The sequence below is a fragment of the Topomyia yanbarensis genome, chromosome 1 (genome assembly GCF_030247195.1).
Source record: "Topomyia yanbarensis strain Yona2022 chromosome 1, ASM3024719v1, whole genome shotgun sequence".
NCBI lineage: Eukaryota > Metazoa > Arthropoda > Insecta > Diptera > Culicidae > Topomyia > Topomyia yanbarensis.
In genome coordinates, this window is record NC_080670.1 from 12,247,428 (window position 1) to 12,274,504 (window position 27,077).

The following is a 27,077-nucleotide window of genomic DNA, read 5'->3' on the forward strand; positions in this document are numbered from 1 at the left end:
GGACGCAGCTTTTGCCGTTTTTTTGTAATGTCTAAACGGCGGCGACAAATTTTGCAACTATTTGTGGCAAGTTGATTGTTTTGTGCCGTATGATCGAAGAACTGACACGTACACAAAAAAAATGAATTTTATCGTTGACGTAAATTTAGTCATGACGCAATCCAGTGCAACGGAATTACAAAACATTAGCACTTTCCATTTAATTTTACATTAATATATGATAAGCATATTTCTTTCGTGTGTAGTGTAGAACTTTGCCTTGATATGTGCAAAGCGTTGTCTGCGTAATGGTGGTACCTTGTAATTTATAGTGTAAGGTCAGGTGGGAAGGAATAGATCTCACCAAAATACACCTTTGGAAGCGAAGGAGAGGAAGTTTCTCTGAATCTTCCGTAACGGATTCAACTTCTCCGAATTTATGTATTCATCAAGCGCTTTATGGTTAAATCGCAAGTATATAGTGCTAAATCGTATAGTCGTACCTCGATTGGGCCATCGTCATCTTACACGGGGATCCTTGCCTTCACTACTGTCACACTCAATTGTCCCAAAGACCCAAAAGTATTTGCTCAGAGCCCAAGACACATTTGCAGTTTTATAGCACAATACAAGTGCATTCTATGTGTTAAGAAGGATTTCAAGCGTGTCATAAAACCTCATTTGTTACTAGGGAGCTCTACTTTCTGCTTATGGGGTACACTCATCTCGACAGATCACCACGACAAGAATTCTATAACAGTTTTTCTCGTCATCAGACAATGCACATTAGATTGCCCAGCAAAATAATAAAATTATGAAAACTCAATTGGCCCAGCCCTGACTCGATTCCTAGTCCCACCAGGAGTACTTGCACCAAATTTGAAGCAAATTGGTCATGTCTAGCTACCGGACCAACGTGCCTGAACTTTGTATGGGATTTTTCGACAATTTACATGGTGACTAGCTAGTATTTTCGCTGCTAGGTGGCACCGTATGCATCGTATTATCACTGTATGTAAAAATAAGAATGGCAATGAATTGTCTTCAACTTTTTCGAAGACTGCTAATCAATCCGGCTTTGTTAAAAGAAGTTATTAAACTTTTAACGAAGTGATGTCTGAGTCAGTTTTGCATGGGGCCTAGCAGTGCATAGTTATGTATCAGAACTCGATTTTCACGAACTATATATTTTTGTGAAATAATAGTTAAGTTTAGCTCAATAGTATGTTCAGCAGGATTAAAGGATACATAATACGAGTTATGGTTTGGTTAGAAAATTTTAGTTTCAACAGTGACCGCATAGAGGGCGCCAACGCTAACTTTTCATAGAAGAGTCAGTATATAGTGGTATGGAAGGATACTGATATGTCAATTATCGCGTTACGTAATTTATAAATGGACCCTTAGTTCATAAAATCGTATCAGGATATTTTCTCGTGAATGCGTGTCGCTATTCCACTCAGACAAGACCATGTGTATTCCCTACGAACACCAAATGCCCAGTGAATCAGTTCCTTACTTGGTGACATAAACACTAAACAAAAAAGGAAATTAGTTTGCTCAGTCTAAAGAAATGTGAGCTCGAGTTGCATCACCCTGCGGATACGTGTTCCGTTACAATGCCATGAAATCAAAATTACGTATGTACAACAAAATATGTGCAATTCTGAATATAATAAATACTCAGTTGTTAGCAATAAAATAAAATCGGAAAAAATAGTTGCATAACCAAGGCATAACATTTTCAAAGATAACACTGTTGATGAATCACCTAATAAAAATAAGTGATAAGAGATGTAACCGAAAATAACTGACCACCGCCATTTTTTCTAACTTTTTATTTTAATGAACTTAAAAAGTAAACTATTTTGCTGAAACTTTTTACATGCGTACTTTTCCCGATGCTTGACATCATTTGTCCAAATCATGTTGGACCACCTGTGACAGCTGACTTTCAATTCGCCAATCCTTGAACTCCATACTATTCATTCCTTCAATCGATTCGTTTAAAAATTATATTTAAATGCAAAGCCATTCCCGAAAATCCGAGAAAGCACACCACCCCACCCAACTATTCACTCGCCAACTCCGACAGAGAATAAAAAAAGCTTTACTTCAGAATCAACGAAGCACATACATATAGAATTTTTCGATTCCTTTTTGAACTTCCGGCTGAAGGAGCAGCAGGTATTTGCTTAATCGTAGAACTTATTCAGGTGCAAATATCAGCTCCTTCTGTATAGCGACGAACGAAGGAGGTACATTTTCAGATGACATTGGATTTTTTCTCGTTGCTTTATTTAGCTGAAGTCGTGCTGAACTATTCGTCAGAAAATGATTGAAGCCTTTTAAGGATGCAGACGACGATCGTTCAAAGTTATTTTCGTGCATAAAATCATTGTGTTTTAGTTTCATTTGTTTGTAGAATCGTAGTCTGACACTCTTAGTTTCTTTTTAAATTAGGTAAGGTGAAAACCGCTTCCAATAAATCCAATCAATGAGACACCCAAGCATGCCTCCTCTCACAATGTCCAACAATTTTAATAAAATTTAAATATGTACCGCAAAAAATGCCGATAACTTGTGGAACCTTGAAGCCGAAACCGCAGGCTCTCGCTAACCGAGTTAAGTGTCATTGGAGTGGTTTGTGGTAGATTTTGGAATTTAAATCATCTTTGCTTCTACATGTAGTAGCACCAGAACAGTCTCATACGAATAAAAAGTATGTCACAGTGATGTAAATTTTGGGTTCATTCGGGCTTACGGTGCAATTTTCCAAACCTAGCATAGTTAAAACTTTTTCGTTGGGTATTCAACGGCCAACGGCTGTTCCGATGGGAACAAATCTGCACGCAGCTTGTCCGCCAGTTTTCGAGAGAAGAAATAGTGATGAAATTTCATGCTAACGGAATTATAAAAATCTCGAAGGAGGCTTGAATGCTCACTCGTTACAGTGCAAAACTGCCCCACGGATGGTAATTAAAAGTAAGCTAAATAAAGCAACGAGATGATAGATGGAGGTGGTACATGTTTACCACCGAGAGGTAGAATTATTCATGCGATGAATAAATGCTGCGGTCCCTGCAGTGTAATAGCATAACTCAAATCAAGGCGATTTTTTTTTAAATGAGTATGTTTATGTCTATGTCAGTTTGAAGCCTCATTTTATTAAGCTCGTTTTGGACAATTTACTTCTCAACTTAGCGACGTTTAATTTTAATATAACGTGCGCGATTTCAAGATAGTACCGCCATGTTTCCATTAATGGATGGGGTTCCGCACTAACCACATACGCAAGTGAGCATTTGCTTTCATCCGCAAAAATAAGAACACTTGACCTTTTGTCCTGCACTTCGAAACCCACCCGCAGCACACACGCAGCAATCAATCATCGAAAAAAAGCATGCCTTTTTTTATTTTCCCACTGAGAACGATATCGGTTAACCACCGGCCGTTTCAGTACGGATCACCAGCGGACTTGTTATCGAAATTGTTTTTCCAGTTGGTTTTACAGTGGAACATTTTGCCGACGCCGGGTACCGATAGGATACTCACACGATCCTCCAATTTAACCGGATCAGCTTTTCACCAGAAAGAGTAGAGAACCAGAACGTAGAGAAACCGGGTGCCGGAGTGGTGCGACCGGCGGTTCCAAAGAGTGTCGTGTCATGCTGTTAGAATTCGTGTCGTGATTGAATTTTCCGGCGATGCGTAGGGCGGTACAGATCGTTGATGTATATTGCGAATAGGAAAACACTTCGCAGCTTCAGTATAGTGGCAGACCGACTTAGTCGTCAGTGCAAAGTTTTGTTTTCCGAAATTTCGCACGAAATTGTACGCGGAATATCGCACGAAATTTTGCGCGTTATTTCGCGTGAAATTGCACACGGAATTTCGCGCAAATTTTGGACGGAATTTCGCACGGAATTTCGCATGGAATTTCGCGTGAATTTCGCACCGAATTTCGCATAGTATTTTGCATGGAATTTCCACGGACATTCGCACGAAATTTCGCTCGGACATTCGCACGAAATTTCGCTCGAAATTTCACACTGATTTTCGAATAGAATTTCGCACAAAATTTCACGCGATTTCGCGTGGAATTTCGCACGGAATTTCGCATGGAATTTCGCACGAAATTTGGACGGAATTTCGCATGGAATTTCGCGTGAATTTTGGACGGAATTTCGCAAGGTTTCACATGAAATCTCGCAAGAATTTTGGACGGAATTTCGCACGTAATTTCGCATGGAATTTCGCATTGAATTTCGCGCGAATTTTGGACGGAATTTTGCACGGAATTTCTCACGGTTTCGCATGGAATTTCGGGCGAAATTTCGCAAGAATTTTGGACGGAATTTCGCGCGAATTTTGGATGAATTTCGCTCAGAATTTCGAACGGAATTTCGCTCGAAACTTCGCACAAAATTTCACACTTAGTTTGCTCGAAATTTCGCACGAAATTTCACACTGAATTTCGCACAAAATTGCACCCATTTTCGCATGGAATTTTGAGCGAATTTTGGATGGAATTTCGCACGGAATTTCGCATTGAATTTCGCTCGAAATTTCGCACGGAATTTCATTCGAAATTTCGCACGGAATTTCATTCGAAATGGGATTTCGCACAGAATTTCGCCTGGAATTTCGCAAGGAATTTCTTACAGGAACTTGCACGGAGCTTCGCGCGAATTTTGGACGGAATTTCCTATGGAATTTCGCACAGAATTTTGCATGGAATTTCGCGCGAAATTTGGCACGGAATTTCGCATGGAATCTCGCGCGAATTTTGGACGAAATTTCGCACGGAGTTTCGCATAGAATTTCGCACGGAATTTCGCGCGGAACTTCGCACGAAATTTCGCATGGAATTTCGCACGGAATTTCGCATGGAATTTCGCGCGAATTTTGGACGGAATTTCGCACGGAATTTCGCTCGGTTTCGCATGGAATTTCGCGTGAAATTTCGCGCGGAATTTCGCGCGCGAGTTTTGGATGAAACTTTGCACGGTATTTCGCGCGAAATTTCGCACGGAATTTCGTTCAAAATTTTGCACGGAATTTCGCTCGAAATTTCGTTCGAAATTCGCACGGAATTTCGAATGGGATTTCGCACAGAATTCCGCACGAAATTTCACACGGACTTTCACACGACATTTAGCACGGAACTTCGCCAGAAATTTTGCGCGAAATTTCGCACGGAATTCTGCACGCAATTTCACATGGAATTTCGCACGAAATTTCGCGCGAAATTTCGCACGGAGTTTCGCATAGAATTTCGCACGGAATTTCGCGCGGAACTTCGCACGAAATTTCGCTCGAAATTTCGCATGGAATTTCGCGCGGATTTTGGACGGAATTTCGCACGGAATTTCGCTCGGTTTCGCATGGAATTTCGCGTGAAATTTCGCGCGGAATTTCGCGCGCGAGTTTTGGGTGAAACTTTGCACGGTATTTCGCGCGAAATTTCGCACGGAATTTCGTCCAAAATTTTGCACGGAATTTAGCTCGAAATTTCGTTCGAAATTCGCACGGAATTTCGAATGGGATTTCGCACAGAATTCCGCACGAAATTTCACACGGACTTTCACACGACATTTAGCACGGAACTTCGCCAGAAATTTTGCGCGAAATTTCGCACGGAATTCTGCACGCAATTTCACACGAAATTTCGCATGAAATTTCGCACAAAATTTCGCACGGAATTTCGCGCGGAATTTTGCACCGAACTTCGCACGCAATTTTGCGCGAAATTTCGCACGCAGTTCCGCACGGAATTTCGCACGGATTTTGGCGCGGAATTTCGCACGACATTTCGTACGGAATTTTGCGCGAAATTTCGTGCGGATTTTTGCGCGGAATTTCGCAAGAAATTTCGCACGGAATGTCGCATGCAATTTCGCACGGATTGTCGCACAAAATTTCGCACGAAATTTCGCGCGGAATTTCGGGCGGATTTTCGTACGGATTTTGGCGCGGAACTTCGCATGCCATTTCATACGGAATTTCTTACGGTATTTTGCGCGGAATTTCACGTGAAATTTTGCGCAGCATTTCGCCCAAAATTTTGCGCGAAATTTCGCACGGAATTCCACGCGGAATTTATTCCTTTACTAAATCAACACAAGATAGTCTGCTTGTCATAGGTACACAGTGTGGTTTGAGCGTAGGGGGTGCCATGAACATGGTACAAAAAAAAGTATTTTCGTACGATAATACTCCAACCGAATTTTGAACATATAAGCTTTGTTTTTTCGGACATCTTCAGCTCAATAAAGGCTCTTCGCTCGGAGAAACCTAGATAACAAAATATGGGAGCCCTTGCATGTAATCTTTGTAAGGTCGGTGTAAGCGCCATGCCGACTAATGAAGCGGACTCTTTAGCTAAGTCGAGCGCTTTAGAAGGTTTACATCCACGAAAGTCCAATCTGCTTTAATGCATTTTTCAATATCGCTCGTCGGAGGGTGCTAGAAGATTGGCAGACATCGTGGAGCAATGGAAAGTTAGAACAATGACCACATTCTATTATCCTGAAGGTATCAAAAAAAACCTTGGCTTGAAGAATGGATGTAGGTCAGAAATTCATTCGTGTGATGTCTCGGCTCATGTCCAACCACTACATGTTAGACGCATTTCACCGACGTATTGGGCTCGCGAATAGCGTTATCTGCGCTTGTGGCGACGGTTATCACGATATCGAACGTATTGTCTGGACATGCGCAGAGTATTGTTCTGCCAGATCTCAGCTATTGGATTCCCCTTCGGGCCCGAGGAAGATCACCCAATGTCCCGGTTTGGGATGTATGTGTATACTGCCCCCTTTATTTTTTGTACCATTGTCATACCGTATACCATCGATGCTTTGATGCAACTTCAAGGTGAACCAAAATATCTCTGTCGAAAGAGTTAACAAACACGAGACCCACAGCACTAACATCACACGCGCAACTCAGTGTGTTACTGATCCGCAGCTGAACCGTTCTTCAAAATCGTCTGAAGGAACCCATGCCGGTTCTAGGAGCACCACCCGGCGTCTCAGTTGATAATGTCTACTGATATAGGTCGTCCGAGTTTGTAATTGAAGCCGTCAATCTTCCGTTTACCCAAAACTGATACCCTATCTCTAATACCCAGATTGTGTCCTTCATGCATAATCTGACCAACTTTGACAAAAAATCCGTACACCATACCGCAACAAAGCGAAATCGTTCACCACACTCAGGCAAACAGTCCGCACAGTGTACGGATTTTTTCGACAGAATTGGTCAGCTTATTCATGCATAAGGATGGTCTTAAACCATTGTTTTCGGAAGGGAGGAATTTAAGTCCCAAATGATTCACCGTCCATCATATTTCTAGCTCTACATTACCTCATCAGCACTATCATAACCGAACTATCCGTGTACTATTCCAGATCACGATGGATCGAATTTCAGATCCTACTCCCATATCCAAGCTCTAGTTCTACCCCCGACGGTAAATAAAAGCATAAATGGAAAAGTTTATCACGAGAGTGACCTTCCAATTTTCTGCAAGTTCCACCATCGTTTGCCATACTGTTTGGTCCTTTTCATCGGAAATCAAATGCATAAAACTATGTTACTGCCAGATCGAACGTCGTTGATAGACAAACGAAAGCTAAAAGCAATATTAATCATCGGGAAAAAAATGTAATCAGCGTGAAGGAGAACTAATGAAAAGAAGACAGGGTGGTATGGTAAAAGTTATTTTGGATGAACATATTGGATTCAACATTTTGGACTAAAATTTTAGTTAAGAATTTCCGGTATACCCACACCAATGTGGAAAATGCATTAAAATCTCTTTCGAACCTTAAAAAAATAAAATCCAGCGTACTAGGCAATATTCCAACCATTTGTTTGACATAAGGTGAAACTCTTGGGGCGCTTTCGGAAACCACCACCACCAACCACCCTGTGAACTCTTCGGAACAACTCGTTACTCCAGTTGGAAAGCCATGCCAACTTTTGCTCGAGAACTGATTGACTTGTGCGCTCCTGAATAAAACCCGATAGAGTGAAGGTTCATTTGTAACTGGGTGAGCCTGTGGGGGTGTGTGTGCGTGTATGGTGGCGGTTCAAAAGCAAATGTAAATATGGAAACTTTTGCTTTTTGCAGTCCGCCTAGGAACAGATCTTCGAAACGAGAGGGTCGTGTGGAAAATAGTCAAATGCGGGGGAAGTGAGTGAAGGGTTATCGCGGGAGTACTGATGTTCTCCAATGTAAACGAGTAAAAAGCGGACCAATGTTTCGTTTGAAAACAAAATTGACAACATAAAATGGCAGTTTTTAACACAATGAAGCAGTTCCTCTCGAATCTGATGCATACCTGTTTCAGTTCTGTTTCAGTTTAATTGTCGTTTTACGTTGGTTGTCTTTCAGATTAATAACGGTTTCATTAGCGTTTCTTTTCAGTTTTATATCATTTTTGCTTCAATTTTTATTCCAGTTTCATTTTCTTTCATTTCAATTTCATTTCTGTTTGATTTCAGTTTCATTTCGGTTTCATTTTGCTTTCGTTTCAGTTCTGTTTCGGTCACATTTATGTTTTACTCCTGTTTCATTCATGTTTAATTTTTGTTGCATTTCAATTTATTTTTAGTTATAATTCAGTTCAATTTCAATATCATTTCTCAACCTGAAATAAAACTGAAACGAAACTGAAATTAAACTAAATTGAAACTGAAACTAAATTGAAATGAAACTGAAATGAAACCGAAATGAAACTGAATCAATCCTGAAATGAAACTGATAAGATACTGGAATAGAACTGGAATGAAAATGCAACTGGAATGACACAGAAGTGAAACTGAAATGCGACTGAAATAAACCTGAAATGAAACTGAACTGAAATCGAAACTATACTGAAATAAAATTTTATTGAAATTGATGTGAAAATCAAATTAAACTAAAATTTAGCAGAAATGAAACTGAAGCTAAATTTAAAGGCAGCAGAAATGAAACTTAATTGAAAATTAATTGAAACTAAAATGAAACTGTAATGAAACTGAAATGCAACTGAAATGAAACTGAAATAAGACTTAAATAAAACTGAAATGAAAACGAAATGAAACATAAATGAATTTCTAATGAAACTAGAGAAAAACTAAAGTGCAACTGAAATCAAAGCTCATTCCAGTTTGAACTGAATAAATTTGATGTTTTTTTTTACATTTCTTTTTAAATGTCATATGAAATCTATTACAGTTTCACATCAGTTTCGTTTTAGTTTCATGTCCGTTTTATGCCAGCTCTCTTCCAGTTCCATTATACATTTCTTTCGATTTTAGTATAATTATTGTTCCATTGAATGTTAATTTTACCTTCATTCAAATTTCACTTCATTTTTATTTCTGTTCGATTTCAATTCAAATTCTTACTTTTACTTTAGATTTCATGTCAGTTAGATTTAATTTTCATTTCATTTGATTTTAGTTTCTATTTAGTTCAGTTTTGGTTACATTTATGTTTTATATCAGTTTTATTTGAGTTTCATCTTTGTTTCATTGCACTGTCTTTCCAATTCGTTTAAAGCTTCATTACAGTTCGATTTCAGATTCGTTTTAGTTTCAAGTCAGTTTCATCTTTGTTTTATTTCAGGTGCATGCTAGCATCACTTTAGTTTCAATCAAGATTTATTTCAGTTGCATTTCAGTTTCATTTCAGTGTCAATTGAGTTTAATTTAAATTTCATAATTTCATCTCCAAAATTGAATAAAAAATTAAGAGAAACCAAATTAAAACTGAATAAAATTGAACTGATGCTTAAATGAAACCAAAATGTAACTAAAATGAAACTGACATAAAATTTAAATGAAACTAAGAAGAAATTAAACTGAAATGATGCTGGAATGAAACTATACTACAATATAAATGAGACTGAAATGGGACTCAAATGAAACTGAAATTAAACTAAAATGAAACTACCTCAGTTTAGTGTCAGTTGCATTTTAGTATCATTTGAGTTTCAGTCAAGTTTCATTTTAGTAGCATTTCAGTTTCATGTCAAATATGTCTGTTTTATTTTGGTTGATTGCTATTTCTTTGCAGTTTTATAATAATTTATTTCAATTTACCTCTCAGTTTCAATACAGATTTATTTAAGTTTCATTATAATTCTATTTTCATTTTCAAAGATTGATTTTATTCGATTCATTTTGATTGCATTTCAGTTACATTGCCGTCTCATTTTAGTTACATTTCTGTTTCATTTTAGTTCCATGTCCATTATATCAGTTTTATTTTGGTTAATTGCAGCTTCATTGCCGTTTTATCTTAGTTTTGTATCAATTTTCATTTCGGTTTCAATACAGGTTCATTTAAGTTACATTTAGTTGTATTGTGGTACTGTTTTAGTTTCTTTAGGTTTAGGTTGTAGGTTTACCTCGGTTTTCATTTAAGTTGCATTTTAATATCATTTAAGTGTCAGTCAAGTTCAATTTCAGTTCCATTTCAGCTTCATATCAATTATATTAGTTTTATCTTGGTTGATTACTGTTTCATTGCAGTTTTATATTAGTTTTGTTTCAATTTACATTTACGTTTCAATGCAGTTTTATTTAAGTTTCATTGTTGTTTTATTTTAGTTTTTTGAGCTATATTTTAGTTCATTATTAGATTAATTTTGATTACATTTCGGTTACATTGTATCCGATTAGTTTCATTTTAGTTAAAATTCAGTTTCAATTTATTTTCTTATCAATAATATCAGTTTTATTTTGGTTAATAGCAGTTTAATTTTAGTTGTGTTTTGATTTACATTTCAGTTTCATTCGAGTTTCATTGTAGTTACATTTTAGTTTTTACAGGTTTCATTTTAGTTCATTATTAGATTATTTTTGATTACATTTTGGTTATATTGTAGTCCTAGTTAGTTTCATTGTCCCATTTTAGTTACCTTTTAGTTATATTTCAGTTGCATTTCAATTTCATGTTAATTATATCTGTTTTGTTTAGCTAATTTCAGTTTCAGTGAAGTTTTATCGTCGTTTGTTATTACTCTCATTTCAGCTTCAATTTAGTTTGATTGCAGTGTTTTTTAAAATTCATTTTTGTTTCATTTTAGTGGCATTGCAGTTTCGTTTTAGTTTCATGTAAGTTTTTTCCATTTAATGTAATTTAATTTTTTCCATTTAATTTAAGTTTCACTTCAGTAACTTTGTAATTTAATTTCTTTTTCATGTTAAGCTTATTTTTGTTTTTTATTAGTTGCATTTTAGTTTCATTCCAGTTCAACTTTAATTTAATTTGGTTTTGATAGAAGTCTATATTTCAATTTATTCCAGTTTTGATTTCTGACATATATACTAACTTGTACGAGGCGATATAACTGTTTTATATTCGGCCTCATTATTTTAATAATTACTCCACCTTCCATCAATAAAAACACGCATGTGTCAGTTTCAATCTTTCCCCTACGTTCCTAGGATACATTGTAATAATCAACTAGTCGTAAAAAACTTGCGTATCCAACCATCCCCGACCATCACATCAGTGGCGGACGTAGACTGTTACGAGCACCATATTCGAAATCAATCAAAATTAGCCATATCACGTTGATGGCATTATTCCACCAGCTAAGGAACTCCTCCACACCTAAACACACACCGTCGCCAACGAAACATTCGCCCATAAACACACTTTTATAGGACGAAACAAACAACTTTATACTCCGTTAAATCGCAATTATTTATGTTTGGCTCCTGTTTGTGCCCTGTTTGATTCTTCCCTCCGAACCCGAGCCGTGTCAGCCGCAAGCTGGTCCGGATGCACCTGTCGGCTATTACAAACATTATAGCAAATACCGGCGAGATCATTTTCGCTGTAAAATGATTAACAGCGGAATCGGATGCATCGGGTTATTTCTTTTTGCCCTATTTGTCTCCGACTGCTACGAAAATAACGGTCAAATTTACGACGGTCACGTTGATGATGATGATGGTTAGCGATGTTTGATGTTGCACTTTGGTTCCGGGAAAATGAGCTTGTCACTCCCGGGGAATGGTTTTTTAAGAAGCCATTCCGCGTCCGTAGACTACGATGAAGGAATAATGTTTCTCCACTGCTCGAAAAGTGTCAGGTGTTGTATATTCGTGACACTAAAGGATAATAGGTGGTTGATGAATTTTAGTTCATTTAGGGGGTACTAACCAACGGCTTTATAGCAATCGAAATGGTAGCCATTGAGGCAGATAGCTCAATGTAAAATCATCAAAGATCTTAAATCGAAAAAAGCTTTTATTCATACCGTTTGCAAAATATTAACAAATAAAAAATGCGTAAAATTTCTTCAAATAAGTGAGTCAAGGAATTTGCGGTTTTACTTTGTCTCATCAGTTTCATAGTAAACCGACTTGACCACCAGATAGACATCACAAATCCAAAAATGGAAACATTACTTTTGTTTTAAAATACACAACCCATGTAATGTCCCGCAAGGACAGAAGTGCTGTTTGCTGATGAGAAGTCGGTCTGATGTCAGGCTGAGTTCTCATCAGCAAACAGAACTTCTGTGCTTGCGGGACATCACACGTGATCAGTTGTATGTTTTTAAATGGTAATTACAAGCTCTTGTAGCTATTCTTGAATTATCATTATCATTAAATGGTAAATACTTCTGCTTGGTGATTTCTAGAATATCAGAACATGAATTGCTGTGGTTACTATTATGCAAACTGCCAATTTTCCCAAAGCAAAAACCAGGTCATCGTTGAATCAAAATCACTTTCCTAATGCAGAGTTTTTGTTAGTTCTTGACATACAATTTGCTGGCTTACGTTCGTATCTTCGCTTCTTCAGTGGAGCCGTTGCTCGAAATAAACTCGAAAAAAAAACGGTGGCATCGCAATGTTGCGTCTACTAGCACAAGGCAAACTTTTCTAAAATATGACTGAGGGGGAGGATACAGGGGCTCAACTTTCCGACTCACCTGACCGTCGTTATCCTCATCCGCCTTCGTCCGCAGACCGTCCCAGATTTTGAACATCGCATCGTGGGTTTCCTTGTTCTTGGCGTGCCCCTCAGGCCAGCCACGGAGGTTGCAGATTTTCTGTGGGCACATGAAAGTTCACTCATAGTCATTTGGCTTCAATGTAACTTGTAGAATAATCGGACAACACGGGAAAATCATAATGTAATAATTTAGGAAGGTCTTGTGGCGTACACAGACTGTCAAAAAGATTACTGATTTTTTTAATATAAACGAATGAAAATATTTTTCTGTTTTCACTTAATATTGATGCACGAGTTTTAACTCAATACTTACATTGATTGCCAGTTCAAAGTCCTTGCGGTCGATTTCTCCACTCTGGTTGATGTCTGTAATAATTCAAAAAGTAGTGCATCAGTAAGAAGCTCAACTCGGAGTCTGATATAGGATTCATAAACAAGTTTATGCTATCTATTTGTATTCTATTGTTTATTGGGGCTTTAACCTCGATGGGTCGTTCGTCTTAGCTATCGATTTGTACAAATTCGTTTGTTTTTATAAAATTACACAAATAAGCTCGACTCCTGCCAACAGAAGACAAAAGATTAGCCTTGTAAGATTTCAAGCCTTTTTCTAATGACTCTAGCACTTCTATTTTACCGATCTGTATATTTCACATCCTTGTTCTCACTTCAGTACTATGGCTCTAAATGTTCCAAACATTCCGTACACAGTAATCTATAACTAATTGAATGCCGTTAAAAAGAAAAAAAAAAGAAAATGCAACTACATATTTGTCGAAATAAAAAAGAAAAATGCATATGTCGTAAACTGTAATAATTTCGGATTATCGTTTCAACTTCGTTTCATCAGTATAAGGCAACCGACTTGACCACCACATATATGTTGAATCCAATAATAGAGGCACAGTTTGTGTTCAGAAGAAAATGACAATGTCTCGTTAGCACAGAAGCTCCAATTGCTCACAAAACCATGTCAGAATCGAAACATAGTTCGACTAGTAATGTATTGTATTTTGAAATATCCTTACTGAACTTACTGAAAATTATTGATACTGTAGCTTTATGCACAAGGAAGCTTCAACTAATTTCCTATTTCTGGAGAAATATAACAAAATAAATAGCATTAATTGAATTCAGTTTTTTGGGTGGATTGAAATCAATAGTTCAGTAGAAGAAAAAATAAATAATCAGTGTTGAATCGTCTGAAAATAATTACGTAAATCAGATACAACAACAAAAATTAAATTCACCCTAAAAAAAACTTACGAACAACCCAAAAGCATAAAACCTTTCCGCTAGGCGAAAGCCAACCGAAACTTCCATCAAAAACATTCAACTTCATGCCACACAAGGTCCTCCCTCATCACTCATCCTCTGTGCCTTTTCGAGAAGACCTCTAGTATATCGAAAAACAACCTACATGTCCCCGCTGGCGTCCTGCTGAAGGTGCAAAGAGATAACTCCGTCACTGGCACGGTAACGGTAGCACCGGGTTCGGAAAAACCTGCTTCGTTCATGAGCTGCTTTCAGTTCCGTACGTATCGACATTGCGCTAATGAAACTTTTCAAATGGGGCCTGACGCTGCGACAGTGGTGGAACCTATCTGTGTGCGAGCCTTGACTCCGTTCTTGTTTTGTTTAGTATTTCTATTAAAAGGTAAATCACGATTGGGTGCCAGGGAATGCCATCAGGGTGTATACACGATATACCACCTAATATGCTTTTTTTATTTTGATTATAGTTATTTTAACCTTATGGTCATATGCCTCTTTTTCGGGTTATCTTTTTAGAAAAATTTCTAACCCTAGGAGCGGGGTTAGGAATCGAACCCAGGTGAGCTGCGTACAAGGCAATCCATTTACTAACTACACTATACCCGTCCCCCTTAATATGCTTTTCTGCGTGTGCCGAACCGGAAATAATGTCCAAAAAACTTTCGGAGACAGCGATGCCAAAGAGTGAAAGTATGAAAATGCAGAAGCGCTATTTATGTTATGGCAACTGGTCGATTCTAATTCGTTTTGACAGTAGCTCTTGGCATTATGTACTTCCATCGCGGCCCGTGCAGTTCTTGTCTATTGTTCCATCTGGAAGAGGAGAAAGATTAGACTAGAAGAGAACCTACAGACCGCTTACACACTATAAACATTTGGAAATTCGGTTCTTCGAATTCATCTCGTCAGTACCTGACACCAACTTGGGGTCAGTTAGACGATCAATACAAACTAGCACCAAATTGGCGCCAGCTACACACTAAATTGAAACACTTCACATAACATATGCGAAACGCCTAAAGCAATATGCTGATCCCGAGTACTGTCATATTGTTAGGAGTTTGGTTCCCGAACCAAAAAAAACAAGATTTCGTTTTTGCATTTTTTGTCGACAAACCAGAGCTTCAGTGTTTGCTTTCCGAGACATCACTCGGGAACAGCCTATTGCTTTAGACATTCATATGTATTGTGTGAACTGTAGGGTGGCAGTAAATTTTTAGGTGTTGAAATTTTGTTCATCGCAGGTCGACAAATTAATGAAGACATCAAAAATATTTTGGGGGAAATTCGAGCGAAATTGGACCACTTTAGCAGGTACCACAAAACCATTGATGTTTTATATGGGAATTGCTGTGTTTTTTCATACGTTTTTTATGAGAATTCATAACTTTTTTCGAACTAATTGAAAAATTCTAAAACTTGGTAAAGTTCGAACACTCCAGGAAAGGTTTAAAAATGTATATGAATAAAAAAATCAAAACTTATCTTTTTTAGGCAAACCAGAAATCTGAGCATTTTTGTAAAACAATGTTTTTACATTTTTTTTAAAGAATCCGAAAACTTTCGTTTGAAACCTTTCAATAGTGTGCTCCAATTCTACCAAATTTCAAAATTATGCGATAATTTTGGAAAACGTTATAAATTTTTATATAAAACTTATGAAAAAATACATGCATTTCTCATATAAAACTTCAGCGATTTTGGGGCATGTGTTAAAATAGTTCGATTTCGCTCAAATTTTGTCCATTTTTTTCTTGTATTTTTTTTACATCTTGATTAACTTTTTGACCGACGATGGACAAAATTCTAACATTGCAAACATATCTGCCACCCTAGTGAACTGTTGTCAGTAGGTTAAGTGTCTAACTACTTCCTAGTTGGCGACAGTTACTGACGAGATGATTTCGAAACATAGAAATCCAACTTTTCCATATTACGTTTGCTTCCTTATGCGCAAATCGGTTGATTCAATTGTTTTTTCTCTTTAGGGAGTAGAATATATTGATATTTTTATTGAAACCTGTTTAAACTATTATTCGCAAATTTATACGAAGCAACTGCGACATCTAATCCGAATCAATTGCTTTGCTTTTAAGTTTTGTATTGTCATTTCAACAACAAAATTTTCAATAACTTAAATTGTCACAAGAAAATTATGTCAAAATGCTTATTTACTTATCATTTTAACCTGGGATTCCCAACTTTGAAAGAAATCTTGAAATGGTAAATCTGTAAAATTGTGTTGTATCTCGTTAGTAATCAAATCACGAATTAATTTTTTTAAAGTTTTGGCTTTGTATCTCTTATATTGGATGATGCTGAAAATATTCATCGATAAATAATTCCTAATATTGTAGTCGACTCTGACCGACTTTGTAAAACGTGCTACTTAAGCGCCACTTCCCTTCGGATGACTGTGTGTCAAGTTGTGCTTGTCCGGATGAAACGAGTCCGTGAAGTCCGTCAACCAATAAGGGGTCTCTATCCTGGAATCTTTGATTCTTAAGGTTGAAATCAAAATTCTGAATCCTTGATCCCGGAACCAGAATCATTTTTTGTGGATTCATGAACCACCGAAATCGTCAATCCTGCATGCTTGCTTCTGAAAACCGGATTGGATCTTAACGAACATTGAACGTTGATACTGAAACCTGGACCCTTAATACCAGAACCAGGATGCACAAGGGTCCTTGATTCGAGAAACAAATCTATAGTTATGGAACGAAGAATTTTGGAACTCATCCTTGATCTTGGAACTCAAAGATCCATGATCCTGAAATTCAAGGATTTTGTGATCCTAGTACTTAAGGAAAATTGATCCTGAAACTCACGGCTTCGCGATCCTGGAACCCAATCTGGAAGTCAAGGTTTCTCAAGGATTTTGGTTCTTAATGATTTTGGGTCCTCGATTTTGAAGCATGGGAATCCTTGATCTAACAACCAGAATTCTTGAGGATCTTTGATCTAGAACTTCAGTATCCTTGCTCACAAAAATCAAGGATCTGTGATTCTGAAATTCAACAGTCCTAAAACTCAAGAATTCTTGAATTAAAACTCGAATATCGTCGATCCTGAAACCAGGAGCTCGACTATTGAACCGGAATCCGTAATTCTTGATTCTGGAAACAGGATCCTTGATTCTGGCATCTGGAATGTTATTCTTGAAATGATCTTTGATCGTGGAGTTCAATGTTCCTAGATCTAGGAAAACAAAGATTATTAATCCTGGTATTCAAAGATTCCTGATCCGATAACTTAAGGTTCTACAATCCTGGTACTTCGGGGTCCTTGATCTTCGAACTTGGTCGTGGAAATAAAATTCGTGACCCTAGAACTCAAGGATCTTTGATGTTAGAATTCAAGGATACTTGTTTCTGGAACCCAAAGATCTTTTACTTTGAATCCAAGTATCCAGGGTTCTTGATTTTGGGACATGAAAATGCATGATCCTGGAACCAGAATCCTTGACCCTTGATGCTGAAAATCCCTGACCCTTGAACTCAGTGATCCTTGATCCGAAAACATAAGTTTCTATAAACCTGGAATTCAAGTATCCCGAAACTCAAGAATTCATGAACTAGAAACCTAAAAATGGTTGATCTTTAGACACCAGAATTCAAGGATCCTTGTTTCTGGAACTCAAGGTTCCAGAAACAAGGATCCTTGAATTCCAATCCTTGACCCTTGATGCTTAAATTCCCTGACCGTTGAGCTCAGGGATCCTTGATCCGAAATTATAAGTTTCTATGATTCTGGAATTCAAGCATCCCGAAACTCAAGAATTCATGAAATTGAAACCCAAAAATGCTCGAGCTTGTGCGACTACCCCTGGCTGCTACTCCGTTATCGGTCTGGACTAGCTGAAGTTGCACAAGGAATCAGTAGATAATTATGCTTGGGAGTAGTGAAACATCATTCGATGTGCAAGTCCTGTTAACTCAGAACTTATTGATCAATACTGGTGGCGGCCAGGCCCGAACGTAGATCGCGGAAGAAAAGGGAAGGAATGTTAGTCCGATACTTGCTTTTACTAGAGGCCGTATTACTACTGCGCACTCCACAAGTATCACAGGAGAAGGATATTTGTTAGTAAATATACGGGTGCGATTCATTTTCGTGTTCTAGTTATTTTCTATCAGCCTATTTCCGGTACATTTGGTACCAACACCAGAGAGGTGACTCCACTATCTGGACTAAAGATTGACCCATCAACTCATGAACCGGGGTCCAATGGTTTTACTTCCCTTCCGAAGGAAGACGTAACCACAGATATTTTTCACCTCAGAAAAGTCTTAACGACCTCGGTAGGGATTGAACCCGGATCAACTGGGATGAGTGGCGGTCACGCTTACGACTCAACCACCGACGCCGACTCCCAAAAATGCTCGATCTTTAAACCCAAGAATTCAAGGATCCTCAATCCTGGCATTCAAGGATTCTTGTTCCTTGAGGGTTCTTGAATACCAATACTGAACCCTTGATGCTTAAACTCCCTGACCCTTGAACTCAGGGAATCCGAAATACGAAAATATAAGTTTCTAGGATCCCAGAATTCACGTATCCCAGAACTCAAGGATCTTTGCTCTCTAGATCTCAGGATGCGTAATCCTTTATCATTGCTGCGGAAACCAGCACTCTTGATCCTGAAACCAATAGCCTGAAGCCTTGATCCTGAAACCAGACCCTATATGGTCTATTGAAGCGGAAGGCGAAAATTGTGCATTGTCCTTGTAGTGCCAACGCTTTAGTTTTTGGGTTCTTTGATTAACCCAAAATCGAAAGAATTCAGATATTCTCGAAGATATTCTATTTATTACCTTGAGACTTTTATTCTTAGTGGTCCTATTTTTTTTTATTTTGATTATAGAGGTTTTAACCTTAGGGTCATTCGCCTCTTTTCGGGTTAGAGAAATCTCTTTTTGGAAAAATCTCTAACCCTATGTGCGGGGTTGAGAATCAAACTCAGGTGAGCTGCGTACAAGGCGATTGATTTACCATCTACGATATGCCCATCCCCCAGGTCCCAAATTTATTTGACTTTGGATTCATAGTTTTGAAGGGATGCACGACGTTAGGCATAATGTACGTGACATAATGGTATGATTTACATAAAAAATAAAACATCGCATTTTTTATTGTAGGTTTTAACTTTAAGCTCGTTATGCAAGTATGAAAAGTCTATATTCATATAGCTTTAACGAAAGACATAAAAAACAAATAAACAGAAACAAATAATATGGGATGGGATCATTGTAGAAACAGAGATATTTTTATATTCGTTGAAGGAATATTAATTTGTCATTCTTCATTCCATGAGCTGTCTTTCAAGGGAAATATTTTCTTTTCAGGCAATTGCAACAAGTATCTACTCCCCATGTTTTAATCGCAAGCGATAATCCTTTGCTCTTAATTTTACTATGTTTTAATTGCCCCAAGGTTGTAATGTATCGTATTTGTTGCCTATTTTCGGCACATCTAAGACTAATAGAAACAAAAGCAATGGAATTGGAAGACGTATAGGTATTCTAGAGTGAATCAGTTATAAACTTAGAACGGAAAACTAGGACTAGGCAGGCTCATATAGACGTGATCGAATGGAAATGGGAAGAATCTTTCGCCTTCTGCTGGTAGGAGTTGGGCGTTCCACCCAAGTGTCGATGTTTTACCGCCGACGGGCTATTTCTCCTGAAATTATCGTGATATCTGGAAAGCCATGGATTTGCCAATGCCAATTACTCTCAGCACTATCTGGCAAACTGAAAGGTTCAAAATCCAAAACGAACCACTGCTTCTGCTCATAAGCGAACAACTGATCGTGGATGATGTCCCGCAAGCACAGAAGTTCTGATAGTATAGCGAAATTGAACTATGGTTTAGCTAAATGACAGAGTTCTTTACGTTCCTAATTGCTATTCTTTTTTGCTTTACGTTGGTAAATTTCAACAATCTAAATTTTGTCTTTCTATCCTACAATATTTTTTCTTCAATTAGTTTATTATTTAGTCTTAATAGCGGCAAACCATAATCTGCGTGCCGTATCAAATAGATAGACTGAAAAAAAATTAGATGGCGTACATGGTTTGCTTCTATTTGATTGTTTTGCTCATTTAAAGAGAGACATAAAGCTAGGAGCCGTATGCTTGCAGCAGTTAATAGCGTTGATTGTTACAGTACGCATGCTGACAGCAGCTTCCAAAAAGACTCCTCGGGAATGAAGAAAATATGCCTGTTGAAGCAAAAGGTGGGAATACAAAACGTATACACAAAATGAAGAAAAAATGAACAGGATGATGTAGACAAGCGCAACGATACCGGTCCTTTCTAGTTCCTTTATTTGATACGACTTGGTGGATAAGCTTGACGGAGTCGGTGAGTTTTTTCGTATACACAATAAATTAGTAAGAAGTAAACTATTGCTAGGACTAAAAACAAGAGTAATGTTTTCCATTGCAGGATTCAGCGCATATCTGGCGGCCAAATCGAACGGCCATGATACTGATGACTTAAAGTCGAAACGAAAATTTCTTGACTCTCCAAAGAACGGTATAGTGCACGTCATGCACTCAATTTTATAAGACGTTAAACAACTGCAGAACACAAAAAGCAGGCATATGTCTGGTATTTTTTAGGTGCAGTCAAGAAATATGTAAATCGAAATTCTATAAAATGTTATCTACGATACTAATTGCGAAGAACAAAACATATTTTATATAAGTAATTTTATCACAGAATAACGACTGTGGTGGCATTTTCCTTTCGGTAATTTATTTTCAAAGAGTTCACAGCCAGAAGCCCAACCCATATCTCGTTGACTAGTTAAAGCACTCTTCCCACTACACGGTCAAAAAAAACCGGGACGGGCCAGAGTGACAACTTCCGGCATCTGTCAAAATGTGGAAAATGATTTTTTTTGTTATGTTGTACTTGCTATTTCGATTAAATTCGAACACAAAATAAATAAATGAGAAAAAAAAATCGAAACAGAAACGGTCGAAATTGCGCCGCTGTTGTATATTAAATACAGTTGACAGCTGCTGAATATTAACTCCAGCGACAGGATGAACGCAGAAAAAATAATAGCTGCAAAGTTTATTATCACTTCAAAGAGACACCGGCCTGACGCTTGGTTTGGGAATTGGCAGCGCGAAAAAAAGACTCGATTGATTTCCTTTTCCCACCTGGGGAAATTAACCGTTGTCATGTGTTGGGATTTCTGAATTGTGCGGAGTGATTGATAATTATTTGTTTTGGGAAAATTGGCAAAAAATTGTTTCTCAATTTAGTGTTGTTTCCATTGGATTGTTTTAGTACCGATACTAATTTTCTTTAAAGTTTATACTGTGATAAACACTAACAGTAAATGAGAATCACAATCGTTAACAATACTCAAGAAGGATAGAATGTTTAAATTGCCGAGGATGTACCATTGTGTAAAAACCCAGAACAAACATCGTTCTCCGCAAACACTAACGGGTTTTCGCACAAGCAATCGTGAGACAATTCCCGGCGAATTAAAGGATAATATTTGCTCAATTAGGGAAAGAAAATTGAATTTATACGACACGTCACGTCTGTGTCTGTTCCAGCTGCTCGTCTGGCTTCGGGAATAAGGTTTTCAATTGTACATGCTTAAATGAGCTGGAAGAACTATGTTTATAGTGTGTTAATTGTATATCTGAATGTGAATTTTATTCAAGTGCAAACAACGTCGTCGTCTACCGGTAATTCAATGTAGACACGGAAAAAATATGTTCAGGACTGTGAAGAAAAATAATGCGTTCGGTAGTTGTGTTCATATTTTTTCTGTGCTTGCGGGACATCATACACGATAAGCTGTTGGCTAGTTTGACGATATTCCTTGTTAAACTTAATCAAAATGAAGTAATTAAAGTCTATCTGGTGACCAAGTCGGCCTGCCAGATACTGAAGTCTATCGGTAGGATTTTCATCATTATTCCTCCTATGTTAGGGCATCGTATTTAGAGTTATTTGAGTGCACACACCCTGTCCTCCCTTATTCTAATATTAAAATCCCTTCACACAATTTAGCTCATCAACAAAACAAACGTCCCCGAAGAACTGAAGTCGCATCTCTTGTTCAAACTTGACCCACAGTCTTGCATCGAGAGTGGAACCGGTGTACAACAGACAGCAAAAAAAAATCCAAAACCCATTTACTTGCTCAACAATCCATATTATTGCAGTAAGTCACCCCTCCCAAGGACAACCGGACGGACGGAGACGAGAAGGACGTATTAAGACTGGATAAGACCGTACCGACATCCGGTGAACAAGTTGAATTATCGTCCCCCTTCCTGCATGCCAGCCAGTTCTAATGTTATTCCATTGCTTTTCCGAGTAGAGACTGCAATGAAACCCTACCAACCACCTGCCTGCTGCCACGCACCGTCAAGGTAAGATCCCATGATGAAAGTACCGGATCCAGCTAACATACATACGTACGTGAATAATGGCACTTAGATGGCAAGAAGAAGGAAGGAAGCTGTGAGCCTTCCTTCTGTGTACTGATTGAACAAAGAAACGGAACTTCAGCAGAGAGATTAAACGGGGCTTCAAGCTTGAGTGAGTGCACTCGTGCGGTTTATTAGAACAATTGAATTGTACTTAGTACAACGAGCTATGTAGACACGAATTGGTACACATTGGGAAAAGTTTTACCGCGGGCCTGTTGCATCGTTGCACAAATCTTCGGAGTAATTCAATTGAGATAAATAGATTGAGTTAGGTTTATTGTCCAACATTGTGCTTCGAAAGTAACTGTTGGCATACTTTTTACCGGATGTTCCTGTGCATTCAAAACAAGGTAAACGAATTTTTAGCTGGGTCAATTTGGAAATTTGTGTTCAGATCGACTAACCAGATTGGAGCGCAGAGTTTTGAAAAAAAAACCTTAGGGTATGTTCGACGGTTATAGGATGATGATCACAGTGATGACCAGTAGCTCACGAAATAATGTAGAAACGTACGAAGTTCGTAAAACAGAACTCGTTTTTAGTCATGGCCATCTATGGACCAGGCGGGAGTTTTATAGAAATCTTTTTTTCTGAACCTGCAACGGAGCTTGCATACGAGCATACCCTCATTTATGACTTTTAGCTAACGCATATTTAACCGCCAGAACACGCTAATAGTGTATGAATACCACAGACCATTAAAGCACTGAATAATTCTACACTACGGAAAAACATTAGCAAAATTAATAAACACTCCAGCAGGGCTACTCATTTCACACGAAGTGACCAAATATGTACAGGCTTGTAACCGACCTGTAGATTTTGTATCGATTGGACCACCCCTCGGTTTATTAGAAATTTCTAGTAGCAAATAATTACCAAAAACTATCATTTTATTTGCTTTTAAGATAAAAAATAGTTCATTGACCATGAAGAACAGCTCATGTTCTAAAGAAGGAAATACAGACAAAATGCAAAATATACTGTTTTATTGGAAAATATAATATATTAACTATCCAATATTTAATTGTTTATGGTGACGTTTGTCGGAGGAAAGTTTAAATTTTTTTTATTACATTTCGGTATAAAACAATCTATATGACTGCATATACAGTACAGTACAGAACAACTAAACATATCTATTACAAATGAAACACGGAAAGAAGAAAAATAATGATTGGTTATTGCGAACATGATGGTTCATTCTTTTTATATGATTGTCAAATATAAACCGGGAACCTAAAATCCTATCATGCACTAGAAGGATGTCCGACTATTTGACCGAACGCTATTTGGCCTACGTTGGTTAATTGCCGATTGACCGAACGAGTTATTTGCCCGAATGTTTTTTTTTTTTGGATTCGTAAAGAATATGTTTTTTTAAATTGAATATTGTTTATTTATTCTTATATTTGCATTATTTGTGAATATTTTCCTTCTTTTTATCATGAGCTGTTCTTTCTATTTCAGTTTTTTTGGCATTTTTCAACGGAATAACAGACTCATTTTTAATGATTGCGTTGAACATAACCAAAAATTATCATAGATTACAATTCTTAACATGCAAATAACTTTTAAGTATGGTAGCGCCGAGGTATGATGGGAAAAATTTTGAACGAAATGCGGTACGGTTAAATGACAGTTTTGCATATTTGTGCTTATTTACCGTCCCCCATAAATTAAAATAAATTAATAGGAAATTAAAAATGATATTATACCGATTGAACTAATTAAATATTTTAATTCATTTTCAAATGTTTATCTAATTTACCAATCTGCGTCTACACGCAGCTGATCAGGCTCGAGGTTACCAAGCGCACTTCTATGAAGCTACGCTTCTAGGAATCATAGTTTTCATAATTGGCATAATTGAAAAGTCACAATTACACCACAAATTTTTTGAAATTCATTCGCTATTCAAGCATTAGAGTTATTGCACTGGCAAGAAATTCTCATATATGCTAATAATTGGTTGCGAAGCGTATTCAAATAGTAGGTCAACTCTTAATGTAATGCAATGTAAAAACTTCAATACTGCTCTGACTAATGTAACCATAAAAAAATAATTGTAAAATAATCATTACATTACATATCCAAACAAATTATGCATTTTACATTTGGTTCTAATTATATCTTTCCTTCTTTTTGCCATGAGCTACTCTTCAACCAAACTGATTATTGGTCAAAGGTCAACAAACTGATTATTGAATAAATTACTCTTGGAAGAGTTGTTCTTTGCTGTACAGTGACATACAAAGAAACAATTCAACGTATGTATTCCAATAACGAAACAATAAAAAACCTATTTTAATCCACCTAGCGGTGCAATTGTGCCTTTCTCAATCATGAACACGTGAATGTTTGCGTTGTTTATATTCATTAAAAGCTTTCAAATGAATATATCACATTTTATTATTATACATGACATGACAAATATACAAGAAAAAATCACTATTCGAGTTCTAAAATTTTGTAAAAGAAAAAACAGCTACATTAATATTAAATTGAAAAAAGGTGCGAAATCGGCAGTCCCAAAAAGTTGATTTTCATAAAAAAAAAATTTTCGAGATAACATAAAATCTCGACGTTTCATGCATTTTAAAGATGTTTGGCATCAAAAACGAATTTGATTTCTGAAATTTCATGGGGTCCCCCCTTTGAAAAAAAATTTAGTTCCGGCTTATATGGGAATTTAATATGTGACCGGATGGATTAGTCTATATTTCCGGACGCATCCAAGCGATCCGTACGAAATTTTATAGACATCTGTGGGGATACTATAGCTATCATTTGGGACAGTGTTTGTGAAAATCGGCCCAACCATTTCCGGGAAACTGATGTGAGTACGTCAATTTTGAAAGGCCGCTTTTCCCGGGCACTTCCGGAACCGTCTATGGTGGTCAATGTAGTCAACGAAAGTTTGGTTGGCCGTCGATGACCTAGAACAGCAAATTTAAGTTGTTTGAGAGACATTTTAGCGAAATTTTTACCTTTTTTGCTTTCATCGGAGTATCGGTTTGAATCGCAATTTGCTATGTGATCGCACGCCACAACCTGTAACTCCGGAACCGGAAGTCAGATCGGGATGAAATTAAATAACCATTTACGAAGGCGCAACACCTTTCATTTGAGACTAAGTTTGGTTGAATCGGTCTAGCCATCTCCGGGAAACCGATGTGACTGTTATTCTGAATTTGGATACTTCCGCCGGGGCTTCCAGAACCGATGATGGTGGCCAATGGGGCCAAAAAGACTTTGAATGGATGTTAGTGACCTAATACTACAAATCGAAGCAGTTGTGGTCATATTTTGGAAAATTTTTCACCTTTATACATTCATTGCAGAATTTATTAAAATCGACATTTTCTGCGTGATCGTGCTCACCACCCTGTAATTCCGGAACCGGAAGTCGGATCCATCAGAAATTCAATAGCAGCCTATGGGAACGTTGTATCTTTCATTTGAGACTAAGTTTGTCAAAATCGGTTCAGCCAGCTCTGAGAAAAATGAGTGACATTTTTGGTCACATACACACACACAGACGCACATACACACACATACATACATACACACATACATACACACGCTCAGACATTTGCCGAACTCGACGAACTGAATCGAATGGTATATGCCACTCGGCCCTCCGGGCCTCCGTTAAAAAGTCGGTTTTCAGAGCAATTGCAATACCTTTCTATTGAGAAAGGCAAAAATTTTACCTTTTTACATTCATCGCAGAATTCGTTAGAATCGAGATTTGCTGCGTGATCGTACGTATCACCCTGTAATTCAGGAACCAGAACTCGGATCCACACAAAATTCAACAGCAGCTGATGGACCTTCCATTTAAAATCAAGTTTGTCAAAATCGGTTCAGAAATTTCCGAGAAACCGATGTGGACAAATCAACAAATTTTGTTTTGTAACCATACTCTTCAACTCGTAATCCGGAACAAGATGTCGGTTGAAAATGAAATTCAATAGCAACCTATGAGAATAGTATACCTTTCATTTGAATCTTAGTTTCTAAAAATCGGTTCAACCATCTCCGAGAAACCGATGTGGACATTTTGTTAACAAATCCGCACATACACACACATACATACATACATACATACATACATACATACATACATACATACATACATACATACTTACATACATACATACATACATACATACATACATACATACATACATGCACACATACATACGCACATACAAACACACATACATACACACAGATATTTTGCGATCTCGGCGAACTGAGTCGAATGTTATATGAGACTCGGCCCTCCGGGCTTCGGTTAGGAAGTCGGTTTTTGGAGCAATTGCATAACCTTTCTATATGAGAAAGGCAAAAGAATAGTATTTAATTAC

The 27,077-nt window shown here is 37.5% G+C and overlaps 1 protein-coding gene across 1 annotated transcript in view; it reads right to left on the reverse strand.

The window, feature by feature from the left end:
* Nucleotides 1-27,077, reverse strand: part of LOC131676906 (calexcitin-1-like) — a 106,234-nt gene that overhangs the window by 11,424 nt on the left and 67,733 nt on the right. The window contains exons 3-4 of the mRNA XM_058956304.1: nucleotides 13,266-13,318; nucleotides 12,930-13,049 (exon numbers count right to left, since the gene is read on the reverse strand). Coding sequence (XP_058812287.1) covers nucleotides 12,930-13,049; nucleotides 13,266-13,318 — 173 coding nt within the window. The remainder of the gene's footprint in view (nucleotides 1-12,929; nucleotides 13,050-13,265; nucleotides 13,319-27,077) is intronic.